Consider the following 18,258-nt stretch of genomic DNA (forward strand, 5'->3'; position numbering starts at 1 on the left):
AGAACACATGTAAATGTAAGATTGTTCACTGTGAGTTTGTCATACAGCACAAGCTCTGGGTTACTTGGAAGCTAAATTTAACCATTGTCTTTCTCCTTGTCTTCCTCAGGCAAGGAGCCCATGCTACAAAAGATGAACTGACTGCTTCTGCATTTCTGACTGTTCAGCTGGATCGGTCATTAAATGATGAGGCTGTGCAGGTTAGTCTCTTGTGGATAAAATCCAGCAGAGCATGTGATACTTGCAAATTTTGATGAGAATTGAAAGGAGGAGCTAGCATTTAAAGACTGAAAATGCCAATTGTTCAGGTGTGTATCAAGCAAAGTACCATGGGATCCTGTTAAAGTTGCCAGAGATTGCCCGTTTGAATCGTCCTTTCTGTATGCAGTTGTCCAAAAGAACACAGATATACCAGAACCTAAAACTGTCTTTGCTTTCCTTTGATTTGCACTTTTTTAAAATTAGGTTTCAGTCCTGCCAAGACTCACAGACCCTGTGCATATCCCAGTGCAGACTGAATGATAAGACTGTCCCGAGCAACTCTCTCCAAGCAGAGTGTGACAAGTCAATAGCCATGGGGGAGCTCTCCTGTCTCCTTCTGATTGTGGAGGAAGTTGTGAGATTTAGCTCAGACAAGACACCTGACTTTTAGAGGGGTGAAACTGAGAGAACTGAAAGCCACATGAAAGACAGAAGAGGAAAACCTGCTGGAATTGTGCAACAGGATCTGGCTGTTCCTTGCCTCGTTGAGAAACACAACTTGGGTTTTCCCATCCCATAGTGCTTGCAGCTCCATGAAAGCAGGATACACATCCTCATGTGCAGAAATGGGGTGTGCAAAGCAAGGCACAGGGCACTGGCAACTAAAGGGTTTGAGTAGATGAGCTAGTCCTTGGCTTGACTGGGTGTGTTCTCTTTTTATCACTACTGAGAAGGGGTAGATAGGTGAAGACCTGAGGGGTCTCTTTTCACAGAAAAGCTTGGGCTGTGAGATGACAAGGGACAAGCAGAGATTTTCTAGGCAGCAGGAGATAATTCTGTGATTCCCATTTCTTAATTACAAAAGCAAAAGGCTTTCCCTACCCACTAAGGTAGAGTTAATTCAGTTGGCAGCCCAAACTTTTATCCACTAATCAATTATGATTCTGACTGGAATTATACTAAGGAAGGATTAGAACACGTTTAGATAATTACAGCTTGAACTATTCCTAACAAGTGCTCTATATTTGGACCTGTCCAGCCCAGTGTGGTCCTGCCTCATACCTAAGGCTAATGTTAATCTTAAAGTAATAACAATATTATTAACATTGTTAACAATATTACTGTTGCAATTTTAAGGTGCTTAAAAAGTGTTTTTATTAAAGCTGAAGATCCATTTCACTGCAGTAGACATGATACTTAAAAGTACTTTCAGCCTGCAGCGTGTTTAGGAATGTATATGTGTACATATCTATATGTGTATATATATGCACATGCGTATGTATATGTGTATTTTTATGCAAACAGACACAATATATTACCTGTGCCTGACATGTCTATTAGCATTATTTGGAAGCTTTAAGTGTGCTATTTTGTGTGGTCACTAGATGGCACGACAGTACAAGGGACTGTTAAAACGTTGGGCTTCGAGAATGTGTTTCACTGTGCTGTTTGGGTCATCTGGGGTTTTTTACGTATATTTGGGTTGGTTTTTGTTTTTTTGTTTGTTTGTTTGGTTGGGTTTTTTTGTGGTTTGAGGTTTTTGTTTTCCCTTTTACAAAATCCTGCTGCAGTTTGTCCCTTACAAGTGTATGTGTCCTAGGTTATCCTTACCAGACAACAGCAGCAGTCTGTCTACCTGTGAATTAAGTAAAAGCACTTGCTTGTGCCCAGCTTCAGCTGTTCCTCTGGGCACCCCAGCTCTCAGCTGCCCCAGGCCTCACTGGGGGCTCTCCACTTCTCCTCCTCTGCTGGCTACACAGCATGTCTCATTCCCTTTTTTCCCTTTCTTTCTGGGAATGAAGGCAGGGATTTGTAGCCCTCTGCCTTGGCCAGTGGTACTGTCATAAAGGAAAATTAAATGGTTGCATACAAATAACTTTAATCATACATTAACTTAGAAATAATCATTCTTCATAGCTCAATGTGTTTTTTTGATTGCAGTAGCATCTTTTACATCTGTAATGGAAGTTCATTTTCATCATCCATGTTACACTCTGGATGAGAAATTCATGATACTTTTTTCATCCTCTTGGCAGATAAAATACATATAGAAATGAATGAAATGAATAACCATTCTCTTCTGCTTAAATAAAGGGTACCTAAACTTCCAAGATAGTTTTTCAGGAGAATTAAGTCATTCTATAAAACACTATGAAATGACAGTTCTTTTGAAAATGAATGATTTTTATAGCAGCCATTTTAATCAGCTAAATATTATGTTGGAAGTTTGAATTTTATCTTTGTGTCACCGTGATTGAAAAAAAAAAAATCTCACAAATGCTCTACTCTGTATGTCTGGAGCTATATTTTTAGATCTTTTCAGCTTGCCATTTCTCATTTTTGTTAACATACTTAACATTGTTGGCTAAGATCCCCGTAGCTGTTCAGCAAAGACCAAAAATAACCAGGTGTATCCTTTTGTTTCTTTTATTGCATTTCTTTACATATCTGCAGATCCGAGTCAGTCAGGGTAAAGAGCCTGCACATTTACTGAGCTTGTTCAAAAACAAACCACTTATAGTCTACAAGGATGGGACGTCCAGGAGGGAAGGTCAGAAGCCTGCTCCACCAACACGACTCTTCCAAATCCGCAGGAACCTGGCATCCATTACTAGGATTGCAGAGGTAAGGTCACCTGCTAAGTAAAGCAGCCATTCCCAGTGGGAAATGATAGAGCTGCCATGAGCTTCTCTGACTAATCTTGTTGGGTAGTCATATCTGGTAGGAACACAGAACTCCAAATCCAGCCCACTGCTCTATTTGATGAACCCGTCCAATAAACCAAAGAGAATATGCTGTAGCTGGCTGGAATCAGTCTGCATCGCTCAGAGGAGCTGTAAGAATACACAGTGAACAGTCAGCTCACAAAAAACAGACAAGAAGTCAGCAACTCCTATGAGATGGTCTTTCCTACTGCAGACAGTCCTAAGTTCTGCCCTGCAAGGCAGCTCCCTGTCTTAAATCTAATTTGTATCAGTGTAAAACTAGGGAAGAACTGAAGACCAAAAGCATAGCAGATTAACATGTCTACACATTTTATATAAATATGCAAAATAGTAATTACATTATCTGAAGATTTGAAGAATAAAACAATTTCTTTTTTTATCTAGGTTGATGTTGACGCAGCATCACTAAACTCTAATGATGTCTTTGTTCTGAAACTGCCAAACAACTCTGGCTACACTTGGGTAGGAAAAGGAGCAAATAAAGAAGAGGAACAAGGAGCTCAGTACATTGCCAATGTTCTCAAATGCCAGACTGCAAAGATTAATGAAGGCCAGGAACCAGGTTCGTATGAGGCCACATGGATGCTAATAGACAGCTGAGAATACACAGCACTGCATGGAGACAGTAGGTTTAGATTAGGTATTAGGGGAAAAAATCTTTACTGTGAGGGTGGGGAGGCACTGGAACAGGTTGCCCAGAGAAATGGCGGATGCCTCATCCCTGGAACTGTTTAAGGAGGGTTTGGATGGAGCTCTGTGCAGCCTGATGTACTGAAAGGTATCCCTGCCCATGGCAGGGGCATTGGAACTAGATGATTTTTAAGGTCCCTTCCAACTCAGGCCATTCTATAACTCTATGATTCTTCCTGGGTATGCAACTGATACTGGTATTTTGACAAACTGCAGGAAATACTGTAAGAAAAGTTATTCATCTTTGAGACAGAAAAGAGATTGTTCGGGGATTTCTGAAATACTGTCTAGCAAACTAAAATACCAAATGTTAAATCAGCTGATGGATAAATTGTATATTATGTATTTTAGAGGAATTCTGGAAAGCACTTGGAGGTAAAAAAAATTACCAGACTTCATCACAACTCTTGACAAAGGCTGAAGATCATCCCCCTCGCTTGTATGGTTGTTCTAATAAGACAGGCAGATTTATTGTGAGTACATTTTGGATACTTTCTGTTTGATTATATAGTTTCTGGTATATTTTGCCTTGGAAATCAGTGGTCATTGAATGAATTTGGGGATCTGGCTTAGTTAGCCAGGCTTGGCAAGAACTAGAGAGTGGACATTTGATGCTTTAAGCTATCCAAATGCAATGGATGAACAGAATAATTATTACTGCAGAAGTTTGCATCCAGAGCCTGCTCCAGCCTGGAAACAGAGACTTGCAGATGCAAAATTTCCCCAGTCAAAAGCAATTTAATTCTTGCAGAGCATCACCAGATTGCTATCAATTTGCTGAGAAAGAGCAGGTCAGTGCCTTGCCCCTTACATGTTTGACAGTGGTGGCAAGGAAAAGAAATGCTGCTTGCCAAAAATCCCTAGCTATCTGATATTTTCCATAGAGATTTAAGATGTGTAATTATGCCTTTAAGGTATTGGCCTGTGCTCAAGGAGGTAGGAAGACCTGCTTCCCTGGCAGAAGTGCCCAGAGCTATGTGCTGGGTATTAAGTCTGTGATTCAGGCTTAATTACTTACCCTATTCTGGAGGGCAGTGCTGTGTCACCAGTTGGCAAGGACACACTCATTTTTGGGTAGGGGACATAGCTGGCAGTCTCCTTAAGGCACAGCCCAGTCATTTGGAGAGGGATAAAACAAATAGGATCCTTTAATAAGGACTTCAAAATCTTATGAGACTAGGAAAGTGTATTCTTCTAACAAGCTTCTAAAATACTTCTGGGAAATACAGTAATAGGAACCAAACTCTCTGCAGTAGTCTGCTGGGAGCTATGGATTTGCTTTTTATTTTAAATTCCCTCCAAATTCTGTGAAATCCCCTCTTTCCTCTAGCCTTTCTCTAGTAACTGAATCACCACCATTAGAGGTCCCAGAAGAGCCAGGTGGGACCACTCTGACTTTCTGGCCCCTGTAACACAGGGTGGGGAAAAGGAATGTCTTTTTCACCATCTGGTTATCATCCCTTTAGCACTCCCACATGACCACACATAACCAAACCCTTGACAATCCTTTAAAAGTAGGAATGATTAGCTCCATTATTATCTCTCCTTCTCATACAGAATAATATTAAACTGCTTTCTGTCTTCCTGCATGTCCTTGAAGAAGCAAGCAGTCTGCCTTTTCTCTGGGGACTAATCCTCAGTGGCTTAGTCAACTGTAATGTCCCATTGTCAAGTGACTGGGAAGCTTGGTTGGGTGTGTATTTCATCTCTGAGCTCACCCACTGCAAACCAAAGCAGTTTCTTTTCCTAATTAATGAATATAAGCTGCATGAATGTATCAGCTTGGTTGGCTCAAGGTTCAAATTTCCCTGTCTCCTTCTTCTGGCAGACCTCAGTCCCAACATAACAATAGTAAACAATTATAATGTAGACCTTTGCCTCTCCTGAGGATATCTTACCAATTCTGAAAATCCAAGAGCTGATTTTATAGGACATGCCATTATGTGATTTGTTTTGTTTCAGAGAAACACCCTTAATGCAGTCATCAAATCAGTTTAGGGTTTGATCCTTTAGGAGCCAAAAGAACTGTTCATCAGCCTCTGCTCTTAAGATTGTAAAAATAGGTTAGGTCTTTGCAAAATTGTATGCCTTGATGAATCATTAAAAACAACAAAAAAACACCCTCAAAACATATCATCCTTTCTAGATTGAAGAGGTCCCAGGAGAATTCACTCAGGATGATTTGGCTGAAGATGATGTCATGTTGCTGGATGTTTGGGATCAGGTGAGTTGTGTAAGACTGCTTTTTGTGATAGCAAGGATAATTTATTCTTAATCATTTAGTTTGTAAGATGGAAGGAACAATCATCTTGACTGAATGGAAGCTGTTTTGTTTTCTTTAAATTATACCAAAAGGAGTTATACTTTTTGAGCTGTATGATGTGCTGGTGTTCACACATGCCATTGAATTTTCAAGCATGTGAGGCCACAGCAGGCACTTCTTATTTAAACCAATGGAGGCTGCAAGAGTATAAGCCCCAGCAGTGTTCTGGAAAGGTTCTCAATAGTGTTCTTGACATCATCACAAAAATTTATTAATTAAAACAAAAAATATTTCATTAAATGTATTTAGAATCCACTAAGTTCTTGTAGCAAGAGCCACCTACAAAAAATCCTAGTAGAGAAATGGACCAGCACTAGATAGACCCTTACAAAAATTTCTTCATACTAGAAAATGAATGGAGGATGACAGAAATCATCTCCATCATAACTCAGTTCACTGAAAACTGAAAATGGGGAAACCTTTGTGAATGACTGGAAAACTCACTGCAGATTTAGAAAGAAACAGAACATCTGTTTCTCACAGTGTATTCTCCCTACCCTTCCTCTCCTCTTGGAAGGAAAGAGGAGAAGGCCCACACCCTATTTGTCTTCTTCAGCCTAACCCTTAAGGAGCAAAAGGCTGAGGTTTTTGGAAATAAGGAATGTCCATGGTTCATGTGAAAAGGAGTAATGGGGGGTGGTGGGGAAGAGCTGGATGGAAAGTAGTTGGCACACAACAACTCAGATAAGAAGTCTTGGGATGTGTAGCTGGTTTCCAAGGAAATCCTGGAGAGAAATAAAAAAGTATGTGGGGGATTGCAGATCCAGGCTCTGGTTGCTGGGTTTTTCAGCTGGCTATCTAGCAGTCACCCAGGGTAGCACATGTCACAGGACACAAATGTTTATATGCACACAGAGCTCAAACCAGAGACAGTATTGCTACCTACACACAAAGAGAAATTTCCTTTTAAAGGTAATTAGAGATCCTTTCATCAGACTGAATAAAGGTCTGGCCTTCCAGTGTCATGGAGAGCAGAGAGATTTCAGAGGGCATAACTACACTTTCTCACAAGGGAGAAAAAAACATCAGTTGTGGTTTGTGAGAGTTCTATATCTCTGCAGTCTTTTCATAGCGTATATTCTTTCTCCTAGAGGAATCAACTATTTTGTACTTTACAAGCTGTACACAACATCCTTATAGTGCCTGGGGAGTTATCTTTTTCCTCTATTTGCAGGTTTTCATCTGGATTGGGAAGGATGCTAATGAAATTGAGCGACAGGAATCTGTGAAATCAGGTAAATCAAATCAATTTGGCAGATTTCTGAGTAAAGTAGCATAAATATTACTGAACGAAGAGGAAAATATGATGTAGAAGAAATCTAGTTATGTTTACAGTGTCTCAAAGTGTTGCTGAGCTTATTAGGATTTAATACAGGAGATGACTACTTTCACCTTTAAATGCGCATTTTAAACTCTGTAAGTTTATGAAGGATAAAATAAATCAAGATAGCATTATTGGGTTGCAGAGCTTTTTAAATTATATGTAGGAGAGCTCTATGAAAAGTAACTGCACTGAAGAAGAAGGAATTTAAAAGGAGGTCGCTACTGACCTGCACCCTCAACAATGTATCTAGAGAAAGGATTGCCAGCAAGTCCTTACAGTGCCACCCTTCACTCAGTTACATTTGTAGGAGGAAATTCCAATTACAGAACAAACAGAGCAAATCAAGACAACTTATGTGGCACGCACCTCCTTGCAAAATCACATGTCATCCCTGGTGTGACTTAATATAGCTGAGCTATTCTGACAAAGTTCATGCTGAAAACCCTTGCATGTGTTTCCCTGGAGCAGTTGGGGTTACCTGGCTGCGTTTCCATATGTATTGATGTCATGTTGAGATGTCATCAAGGGAAACTCCACTCACTGGCTTTACAGGGACAAATTGGGAACGAAGCTTGTGCATCCTTACAGCACCAGCAAATGGTTTCTCCTGTGTAAGAGCCAAAACCCAGCTGTATGGCAACAAACTGCTCAGAAAAGCAATCCCTCTGTTTCAACTTCATGGAAAATTCCTTCAGTGCCAGCTGGGAAAAATCAGCCTTTACCTGATCATCTCATTGCCTTTGAAATAATTAATTGAATACTGTATTATAGCAGCCCTGTGTTCTTTCACTGTGGCTTTTAATGTATTTTTTATACCAAAGGAATTAACTAATCATTCCATGTGTTATTTCCTCTCTGTTTTTAGCCAAACGCTATATTGAAACAGATCCTTCTGGCAGAGATAAGGGCACCCCCATTGTCATTGTGAAGCAAGGGCATGAACCCCCCACATTCACAGGCTGGTTCCTGGCTTGGGACTCTAACAGATGGAAGAACTGATCTCTCCAAGGAGACTCCAGCTTCAAGCCAAAGAATGACCAGAGCCCAGCCACTTTCTAGTATTTTTAAGCATAAGCTTATGCAACAATATGATGCATCTGTTGTTACACTTTCCTGAGCTTTGATGTATTTCTGTGAATAACCTAGAAATTCTTAGCACTGGGAAGGATAAATGATAATTGTAAACTGGCCAAATGGGGTGAGTGGGGCTCTTCTAGTAGTAAATACAGAAAATGCTACCAATCTTTAATTGTAAAAGAAAGAAATAAATTTTCTTTAATCTCCTGATTCTTTTAAAGAGAAGCTGTGGATCAGTTTATTTTAATGTGCTAAAATGGACCAAATTCTGTCTCCACTTAAAAATCCAAACTAATGCCACAGAAATTCCTTTACATTAAGGTCAAAATAATAGTGTGCAGAATTTCGCCTGAGAGAGAAATAAAACTATCCATTTCAAGGAAAAGACTGCACTGATTTAATTATTAGGCCCATATATTGCTACACTCATTGAAAGTTTCAGATAATATCTGATCCACAGTGGGAGTTGTAGCTCACAGGGGCCAAATAATGGATGGATATTTGGAGAAAGCTGTGCTTAACATGTTTGTTTACCCTGTTAATACATATATGTGTGGAGCTTTAGACTGAATACTGTCAGAATACAAAACTGACAAAGTTATTTTTGAGGGACAGTCTAGAGCATTGTAATGAATTCCTTCAGATTTATCTCTGAACCAGCTCCAGCTCCACCAGGTCTTTTTAACTAAAGCTCTTAAACACGGTGTAGTGCACTAGTGCTTTGAAGTGGAAGCAGAAGTAACAGCTCTGAAAGCACATCCTCTGCCTTAACCAGATAGCTCTTAAGCCATTCTTCACCTCAGTTGCCTTACCCAGCAGTGCTCAGTTCTTCTTCAGCATGCAGACTGTTCACCTTGTCAGGTGCAGGATGTCTTTCTAATTTTATCTGCAGGTGTTAGACAAATATCAAGCATGTCAAAAGCAGGGAAGCCCCTGTGTCGGTAGCATTTCTGGGAATATGGAATATGAGTATGCACCATAGAATATGGCATTCTCTTTTTTCTCAGGCACACTTACTTGAGCTTTTTTTTATTCTGGTGAATTTAAAAGTATGTTTTCAAAGTGGCTTTTATTTGTAACTTAGCCAGAAGAAAATCTATTTAAGGGCAATGGGAAAACTTCTTCAGATCTTTAGCGCTGCTTTGATCACTTATCCAGTAATGCTTGTTTTAAACAACAATTTGTACAGCTGTAAATCATACTGGTGTGGCTTTTTAATGACAGCATTTCAGCAGTTTTATTATTCTTATTTTATTATATAAGTTAGTTTGGAAAGTGAAATTTTAGACATTTTTGTATTTTTTAACATGCTTGGGATTTTAAATCAGAGTAATGCAAAAGAGCGAATTTAGTCTGAGCTCATAATATCAATGACAAAAGAATTGTGAAGCTAAGAGATTAATTATAGGAGTTAGCTTTAAGCATTTGTTTAAATGTCTGCTAATATAGCTGGGCTGTATCTGAATGTGATTTCATTTAAAATAAAGTTATAAAAACCAGTATTCTATATGCCAAACTGATCTTCCTCTCTCTGACATATTGTACGGAGTGCTTCCACTGCATCTAGCAAGATTTCCTGAAAACCTTTTAATGAACAGTGTAGTGAGAAGTTACTTGTTTTGACTTTGGTGCCATTTTACCCAATGGAGGCTTAACTCTTCTCACCAACTTGACAATTACAAACCTAAGTGAAAATCAAAGAACTGGGTGGTTATTAGGTTTTTATTTTCATCTTTAAGAAAAAACACCATTGTTGTTAATCAAACTCCCTGGTTTTTTAACTTTTTGCTTGCAAAAATAATTGAGTACAGAAATAACTACTTAATAAAATAAGAGGAAATAGGTTTATGTTTGTTTTTAAAGGATACATGTTGCTTCTTATTTGTGAGAGTAGATAAGATGTCCTTCTCCTGCTGGAAGGAGCACAAAGACCTTTTCAATGCCTCAGCCACTGAGCAGCCTGTAATTATCTGATTGTTGTCTTCAACACATACATATGATTCTTCTCATATTCAAAAAATAACAGTTATAGTAGCTTCTGAACCAAGGATTAGACAAGATTTGTCCTTCTTGCACATAAACATCTTCTGGGACACTGAGGGCTCTGAACTGGCACAGTCTGCCAGCATATTCTGCAGCACTGTGAAAGCCTCTTTTCAGTTCCCTCACACAAGACAGAGGGGCCTTTGTGGTCTCCTGGCCTGGGCTTTTGAGTTTGTAATACATTGTTCTGGCATGTTGATTGCTGATGTTGAGAAGAGCATTGAGAACTCATAAGGGAACAGTGTTCTTCATTGGGCTTTAAGCACAACAGCTGCTTGCAACATTGTTCTTGGGTTTGCTTGCCAGTGAGGAAGTTTATTTTTCATAATATATGTGCAGTACACACAAAGATGTATTTCTTTCCCTTGAGAAGAAGAAGAGAATGAGGGAGGACAGACAGGATGGACTATGAGTGCTTGGAAATGTTAAAGATTAAGCTGTTTCCAAGAAAATATTTAAGCACCTAACTTAATGAATACACATATCAAACCTGTCTGCCTTGTTTTCATAATAGAAAAAATTTTGCAGATATGTATACAGTCAAGTTCAGTCAAGAATAAGCTATGTCTTGCAGTATTATCACACAGTATGTTCACTCTACTTGCAATGGCCAAATTAGACCCTGATTTAGGAGTTTCATTATACTATTACCAAACAGAAAGCATTCATGTTCTATTGGTTGTAAACACAGCATCATTTTTCATCTTTATTTCATTGCAGCAGAAAGGTGTTAGAAATCCTTAGAACCATCAGGACATTATAGTCCTATGCACTATCCATATTACATCAAATAACATAATCTTAGAGTATAACTACAGATTATGCACAGGACAGGAGTCAGCTTCTGGAATCATTGTTCTAAATACCCATTCTGACCATAGTGCTATATAGAATTAGATCTGCTGTCAATTACTGTGTTAAATGCAGCTAAATTCAATTGAATGGTTTGATTTCTTGCCAGTGCAGACTCACACAGCCTTCAACTGCAGCAAGAAAATGCTGGTGATGGGAGGTGGTAGACAGTAAGATTATGGTTCCCTCTCACAGGATAATTGAGGAATCATACAGAAAATGTTTTGCTCACTAAACTATAGCAGGAAGTGCTCTCAGACATCTTTAGACATCTTCATAGGCTACAGGAACACTTCTTGTTATTAATCTTGTAATCTTCTTGTAGTCTTCATTTTTACTGAGCATAAAAGAATTTAAAAGAAAAAAAAATAGCCCAAACAAGGCTATTGTTTTGGACTGAAATTCTTCTTCAGAATTGACTTCTCTATAGGAAAGTTTCAGAAAAAAACCTTCAAACTTTGCTTTAGGATACAACTGCTTTAGCAGCATCTAACTGAATTTCTGCCTTTATGGCTTAATTGAGCCGATTGCAAGTATATGCCAAATGCCAAAAAATTATTATCTAATAAAACCAGAGCTAGATAATACTTTGCTGTGATGACTCTACAAATCTCTGCATTTTCTTTTTTAAAGACAATAATGTTGTCTTTAGATAAAGAAGTAGTACCCTTTTCCCTTGTTACGGCTAGGAGTTCAGATGCTAAAATCAAAGGAACTTTGAAAACACAATCAGATCTTTAATCTACTTCATGTCCTTGATGCCTAGTTACATCCTCTCTTGACTGGCCTAAAGTTACTTTGACCTTCTTTTCCTGTTAGCCCATTAACTTATGCTGAAAATGAATTTACTGCACTCACTTCAGTGAAAGCTTCCATGGTGCAAGGAGGAGAAGGCTGACCAGTGGGAACTAGGAGGCCCACACAGCATAAAATTAACAGATGATTATTTTGGCCTTTCTCCCTCTGCTTGTCATTTTCCTCTTGACATTGAAGCATATTTGCATTTTCAGGGGGGAAAAATTGTCCCTACAGAACAGAATATGTAAGCTGTTTTTTTTCTTTAATAATAGCAGTTATTCCAGGGGAGCAAGCAGAAGGTGAAACAGTCTGTATCAGGCTTCTTAAACACATGCACACTTCCACCCTCTGAGTGTTCTCTCCTCAAAGGGTTGTTAAGGGTGTACTGAGAACCACAACACTGTACATTTTACCAGCACATTTAATCAGCCAGCAGTGAAATTTGGGCCTCCGTGCACAGGAAATGAAAGCATCAAGTGGAAGCATTGATTTTTATTGTTTGTTAGACTGCAGATCATTGCCTCAAAAATCAGCTGCATGAAGCAAGCAGGGGAGACTGGAACAATCTGAATAGTATCCCACTGAAAGGCCCAGAGGCACAGGCAGCAGCAATGCTTTGATTACTTTAAAAAAGCCTCTTAACGGTGCTAGAAGAGCACAGCTCTCCTTGCTGCTCTTCAGCAGATATCACAGAGGTGACTCAGGGTGATTTCCCAGCATTTGGCAATACTAACATCAAGGCTGGATGCAATCAGGTGATTTTAGTGTCACTTGCCCAACAGTTCACCGTGCTTTGTGTTGTCTGATACCCTTGCTACAGAACAAGCAGCTACAGAAACAACTGTGATTAAAACAGACTGCTGATTGGAAGATGGCAGATTTCCCTGGAGGCTTAGATTTTCACAGAGGTGTCTCAGAAAGGTCACAGGTTTCCTGTAGTGGGTCTTGCAGCACATCAGAGTCTCCATGTAACCAGCTGAGTGGGCTGCACAGATCTCTGACAGCACCAAAGATTGCTGTCCTTCCCAACACTAACCAGCTACTCTCCTACTATACCTGGGTAAGAAGTGGCAGTGAATGTCCTACCACCAAGAACAGGCAAGAAGCCCACTAACAATCCCCTCCTCTCTTTCTGGATAGGCCCAGGCAGCCTTCTTCTGCCAGACTCTGTCCCATCCTAGCATCTGCAGATGCACTTCAGCATCCAAAGAATCCCATGTGTGAATTCCTGAAGCTCAAAGTGATCTTTTTTTAAGGTGGTGTGAGGAAAGGTGATGAAAACTTGTCTGATATTCAAAGCAGCAGACAGGGATTCTGGTACCTGTATTTCCTGTTGTCTGTGTGAAGTGAATCACTGAATTTACTGTCCTATTCTCTACCTATTAAATGAGGATTTCCTCAATCCTTTCCCTGTTTATTTAAGCTGCTCTGTCTCTTACCATGTGTTTGTACAATGCCTGACCTAGACTAGTCACTTCTGAACATTCTCATCTTGTAGGTGCTGCTCATAGTCCAGACAGGGCCTGGGTTATTGGTGCCAGGCTGCAGAGACTTGCTCAGAGCAGGATTAGATGAGATGAGTGTGATGCCTCAGAGACCTGCTGAAGAATGGCTGCAGCTCCACCAGCTGTGGCATTAGGGCAGCAGGGGAAGGGCAGAGGCCAGCTCAACTGAGAATTTAAGCTTTTATGGTATAACACAATAAAGCTATAATAGATCTCTCATCCTCGCCTCTGCAGCCTTGACACTCCATGAAAGATGTAACTATGGGTGTATTTGCATCAGGTCCATAAAAATTCCTCTCCAGAATGGGAGCAACTGCTCTGGGGATTCTAAGTATGAAGCAAAGACAAGGCTCTGCTGTGTTTACAAAGAAATAGCGAAATCCCCAGGTGCTTCTTACTCCAACTTGGAAAAAGAAAAGATTTGTTTCTAAAAGGGATGGCATCTTGTCTAATCTCCCATGTCCTGAAACTTTTCTGCTGCTGTTGTTAAAACATGAGGCCTCTCTGCAGTACAGCTCATTTTGTTTCTGGCAAGTGGTGTTTTGTGGTTGACTTAAGGACTGTGAGTGTTGATAATGTACTGGATCTTTCTTTCATTATTATTGAATTAGACTAGGTAACACACGTGGCTTCAGTCCAGAGACTGAGCACAAGTCCTGTCCACAGTCAAGGGTATGAACTGCGAGAAACAAAAAGTGCTCACTGACTACAGATGGAGGGATGAAGATTACCAAATTTCTTGTTCATTTTGAAGCTTTGGTTTTGCATTTAAATGTTGTCTCTGTTCTCCAACAAATGTCTGCTGGCTGCTGCTATTGGTTTCACACAATTTCATCACTCTGGCCCAGTGAAAGCTTGGAGTTAGGCCCTCTGTAGTGACAGCTGATGGCTCTTGTTTTATCTTAACCCTGACTTATCACAGGTCTGAAAACCACAGAAACACATACATGCTTTATGTGCCAGACTGCTGTGCCTTCAATCAGTCCTCAGCAAGGACTCAAAGATGAATGATTTGCAGGGAGTGCAGTGATGCTAACTTGAAAATCCCTGTTTCTACAGTTGTGCTGAGATGAAAGGCTGTGCAGATATTGGTGTCCCTAAGCAGAAGGGCAGGGCTCTTTAAGTGACCCTCAGCAGGCAGAATCTCTCAGATTGAGTAACAGCCTTTCACACAATGACCTATGGCTTCAGAGGCCTTCCATCAGTAAACCAGGAGGAAGGGATATAACCATTTGTCCTCTTTAAAGTTTTCTCATGCTTCCTCTGAGGATTCAGTTTGGGATTGCATCTATTCATGTGCTGAATGTATCATATATTTATCATATACCGTCTGAAATACAAAATGTTCAAAGCATGAAGACTTGCTTGAATAGATTCTTTCTGTTTATGATATCTCCATGCTTATTTTTTCCTTACATAAGGAGGTATTGTTTGTTTGATTTTTCTTTTCCAGCAGTGGAAAGGCCTTGAATAAAATAATTCAATTAGAAAAAAAAGTGATTATGTTCATAATATCCCACTGCTGTTTCTGCTCCCTAGAAGTCCTGCTTGGACACTTAATCTTCTATGATCAGTCCTGGCAGAGGTGAAGAGGAAGGCTTCAGAGAGATGAAAACTGCAGAGCTTTCCCTTGCAGCACTTCAGCTACTGCCTCTTGCAGTGTTGCCTCCATTCACTGGAGTTCAATTAAAATCTCAGCTAAACAATCTGTTCCTCCACAAGTTTGTTTATTTGCCTTCCTTACTTTGTTTAAAGCCTGCTAAGTAGTGTGGTGTGGCCATGAGAGCCAGAGAATGGGAAACCTACATTCTGATAAAATGCTGTGATGTCAGCAAAAGGCTTAAAAAAGTGTGCATTTAAAAATTAGTATTTTGGCAGGGTTTTATGAGAGTTTACAATTCTAGTGGCAGAAGCTGTGCTGAATTCTCTGAAAGGCTTCTCTTTTTCAATATTATGGAATTGGAATGTATGATGTGGTTTGTTTGAATCATATTCCCTGGGAGAGGAAAGCAAAAACGATTTTGCAGGGACAGGTTTTATAAGGTTTTCAAAGTGAGTTTACTGTTGTTACCCTCCAAGAATTGAAACCTAGGATGTGAAAGAAAGCTTTCTGCCTAACACCCCCGGGTTTAGCTTTCAAATCAATTTTCAAGTGACTTAGCTTTTAACATTTAGCAAGCAGTAGGCCTAATCTTGCATTCACTGAAGTAAGTTTTAGATTTGCTGTTAACTTAAAAAGAAGACACGGTGAGCTGATAAGATTTAAAAAATGTAGACTACAGCTGAGCAAGGAGATGAAATTACTCCTCCCCACCCACACAGTGTTTGTCTTCCCTGAAACCATTCTTTCATCGTCCTCTCTTTGTTTTTTTTCTTCTTCTCTTTTTCATCTAATCATAAATACAAACCTGGGAGCTCCCTAAGATAAGGGTTGGTTTTCTTTTTGCTATTGCACACTGTAATAAGCTCAGATTTCACATTGAAGCTCTTGTAACTGAGAAGAATTATCTTTTTTTTTTTTAATTTGGCTCAAGTTTTAGAACCTACAATAAATATCCAGTACTTAAGCATAAGGTGCCCATCATTTCTCAGTGGAAGAGACTGAAACCTTCATGCCACAGTTGAGGCTAGCTGGTGAAACTATCCATGGCCCTGGGGGGAAAGAGCTCCTTTGGAGGCACTGAAACTCTGTAGTTCTTATCACTGGCAGCCAAACAACTCTGTTTGGGCTTGAGAACAATCTACTCTAGAATGCTTAGCTCTCATTCATATTCTGCTGACTGAAGTTTACTTTTCATACCAGAAATCAAAGCAAAGGAATATTTGCTTTTTCCATTCCCTCTTGGAAAGCTGATTTTTTAACACCCTCTTGCTTCAAAACAAAATTTAATAGATTGGTCAAAATCCAAATATGCACAGGGACTGGATGCAGTTGCCACAGAGCTGGCAAAGCTGCAGGACCTGCCATATCAGGGTTTGTATGTACTACACTTGGGAGTGCTGTTGTGTTGGAATAGGGCAAACACAGGTGAGTCTTAGCTCAAAACTCCTACTGCCTGGGAAGCCTCTGAATGAAAAGCCGCTCAGAACTATGACCTTCTTTGCCAGCAAAGAATTGGGTCATACATAATTCTGAGTGCAAATTTATGTTTTATTTTGCTGGGCCATATTAAACATTTCACTGTGCACTTCAGATGCCTGTTGACTAAAAAGGACAGGTAAAAGATCCAGCCAGTGACACAGTTTTTGAAAACTCACAAATGCCTCACAACTATAGGGCCAGAGTGAAGTGCTTGGGAAAGATTTGTGGTAGGAAGTGAAGCAAGCATTGCAGAGAATGAGACCCGTGGACTGCACAGATGCTCAGTAGGTTTTATCAGTCTTCTGTGGTTTAAAAAGACCAAGTTAATTTATCTGTTAAAACATGTATTTGTTGTTTTTCTTCAGGAACATTGGTAATCAATTAATTACCTCACTGGAGATATTACAACTACATTTGAGCTCAGTTATCTTACTAAAATGAATAACAAATTCTTTCTTTCTTTAAAAAATAAAAATAAACCCCTTCCCTCTATCTAGGGAGCCAGCAGGTCTCTCTTTTCACTCATGTAAGAAAGATGCTTTCAGAAAGCCAGAGAGTAGTTACATTCCACACTGTTTGTTCTGTATGTGACCAGGAGTTATAAGCAGCACTCACAAGCTCCTGTTATTAGGAGCACTGATAAATTACCAAACAGTGGTTGGAGAACATCAAGCAAATTGTTTGTGGTCCATTTCATTGTCTCAGTGGGGACTTCTCTTAGCTGTTGCCTCTCAGCACCAGGCTCAAGGAGCTGTGACATTATCACTGTACTACCTACATTATTATACACTAAAGCGGAGACTTTAGATTTTTCACAACCCTCCTGGGAGCTTAGGCATATCTCCCATAAAATTTTACTTCCATACAGTGCAATCTCTGTGAAATCTGTTTCTATTGCTGCTGTGCCTTTTTAGGAGAGATGAGCAACTGAATTTCCTCTTCAAGGTGTGCACTTAACTTGATTTACACAAAGTTATTACAGATCAACAGCCTGCTCATTCTCACAGAGAGCCCTGTATATTGGATGGGCATCCCCTCTCAGTTGTTGCCAGAAATGGTGGGAACACATCCAAGACCCAGCTGTGCACACCACACAGGCACAGGCTCCCTGCTCCAGCCAGCCACAGCAACAGGCCAGTCCCTGAAAATTAGTGGAGCTTCAATGCTTTGTATTTTGTGACTGTCCTTGAAATGCTCTCATGGCAGGTTTGAGTGCACTATATTTGTCATTTAAGCATTTCATTAACCATATGCTAACACTGACTCTGTGAACTGAGTGCTGTGTGCTTCTTCCTGTCCTGGTACTTCCTCTTGGATATATGCAGCACCTGAAGAACAAAGCATAGCTTTTAAATAAGTAACTGTTGCAAGCAGATGGATTGTTAGGAAAGAACTGGCTTAAATGAATGTTTCATCCCATAAACACTTAGTCAGAAGCTTCAGTAAGAACTTGTAACTTTTTTTCCACCACAGAAAATCAACTGAGATACAAATTTATCAAAGAAAAGCCTTCTTTGTGCTGATGTCCAAGGTCTGTTTGTTTTTTTCCTATCTATTACAATTCCAGCAAATGTCAGCAGTTTTATACCTGTTAAATAGTTATACAGTATTTATATAGTTCTTTAGTAAAGAAAAAT

At 39.7% G+C, this 18,258-nt stretch overlaps 1 protein-coding gene across 5 annotated transcripts in view; it reads left to right on the plus strand.

The window, feature by feature from the left end:
• SCIN (scinderin) overlaps positions 1-9,843 on the plus strand; it is a 68,046-nt gene extending 58,203 nt beyond the window's left edge. For all 5 annotated transcript variants that reach the window (XM_058019222.1, XM_058019204.1, XM_058019213.1 and 2 more), the window contains 7 exons: positions 110-200; positions 2,656-2,826; positions 3,312-3,489; positions 3,969-4,090; positions 5,764-5,841; positions 7,115-7,175; positions 8,130-9,843. In XM_058019222.1, coding sequence (XP_057875205.1) covers positions 110-200; positions 2,656-2,826; positions 3,312-3,489; positions 3,969-4,090; positions 5,764-5,841; positions 7,115-7,175; positions 8,130-8,263 — 835 coding nt within the window. In that variant the 3' untranslated portion in view covers positions 8,264-9,843. The remainder of the gene's footprint in view (positions 1-109; positions 201-2,655; positions 2,827-3,311; positions 3,490-3,968; positions 4,091-5,763; positions 5,842-7,114; positions 7,176-8,129) is intronic.
• The last annotated feature ends 8,415 nt before the right edge of the window (positions 9,844-18,258 follow it).

Source organism: Melospiza georgiana, chromosome 1 (assembly GCF_028018845.1).
Source record: "Melospiza georgiana isolate bMelGeo1 chromosome 1, bMelGeo1.pri, whole genome shotgun sequence".
NCBI lineage: Eukaryota > Metazoa > Chordata > Aves > Passeriformes > Passerellidae > Melospiza > Melospiza georgiana.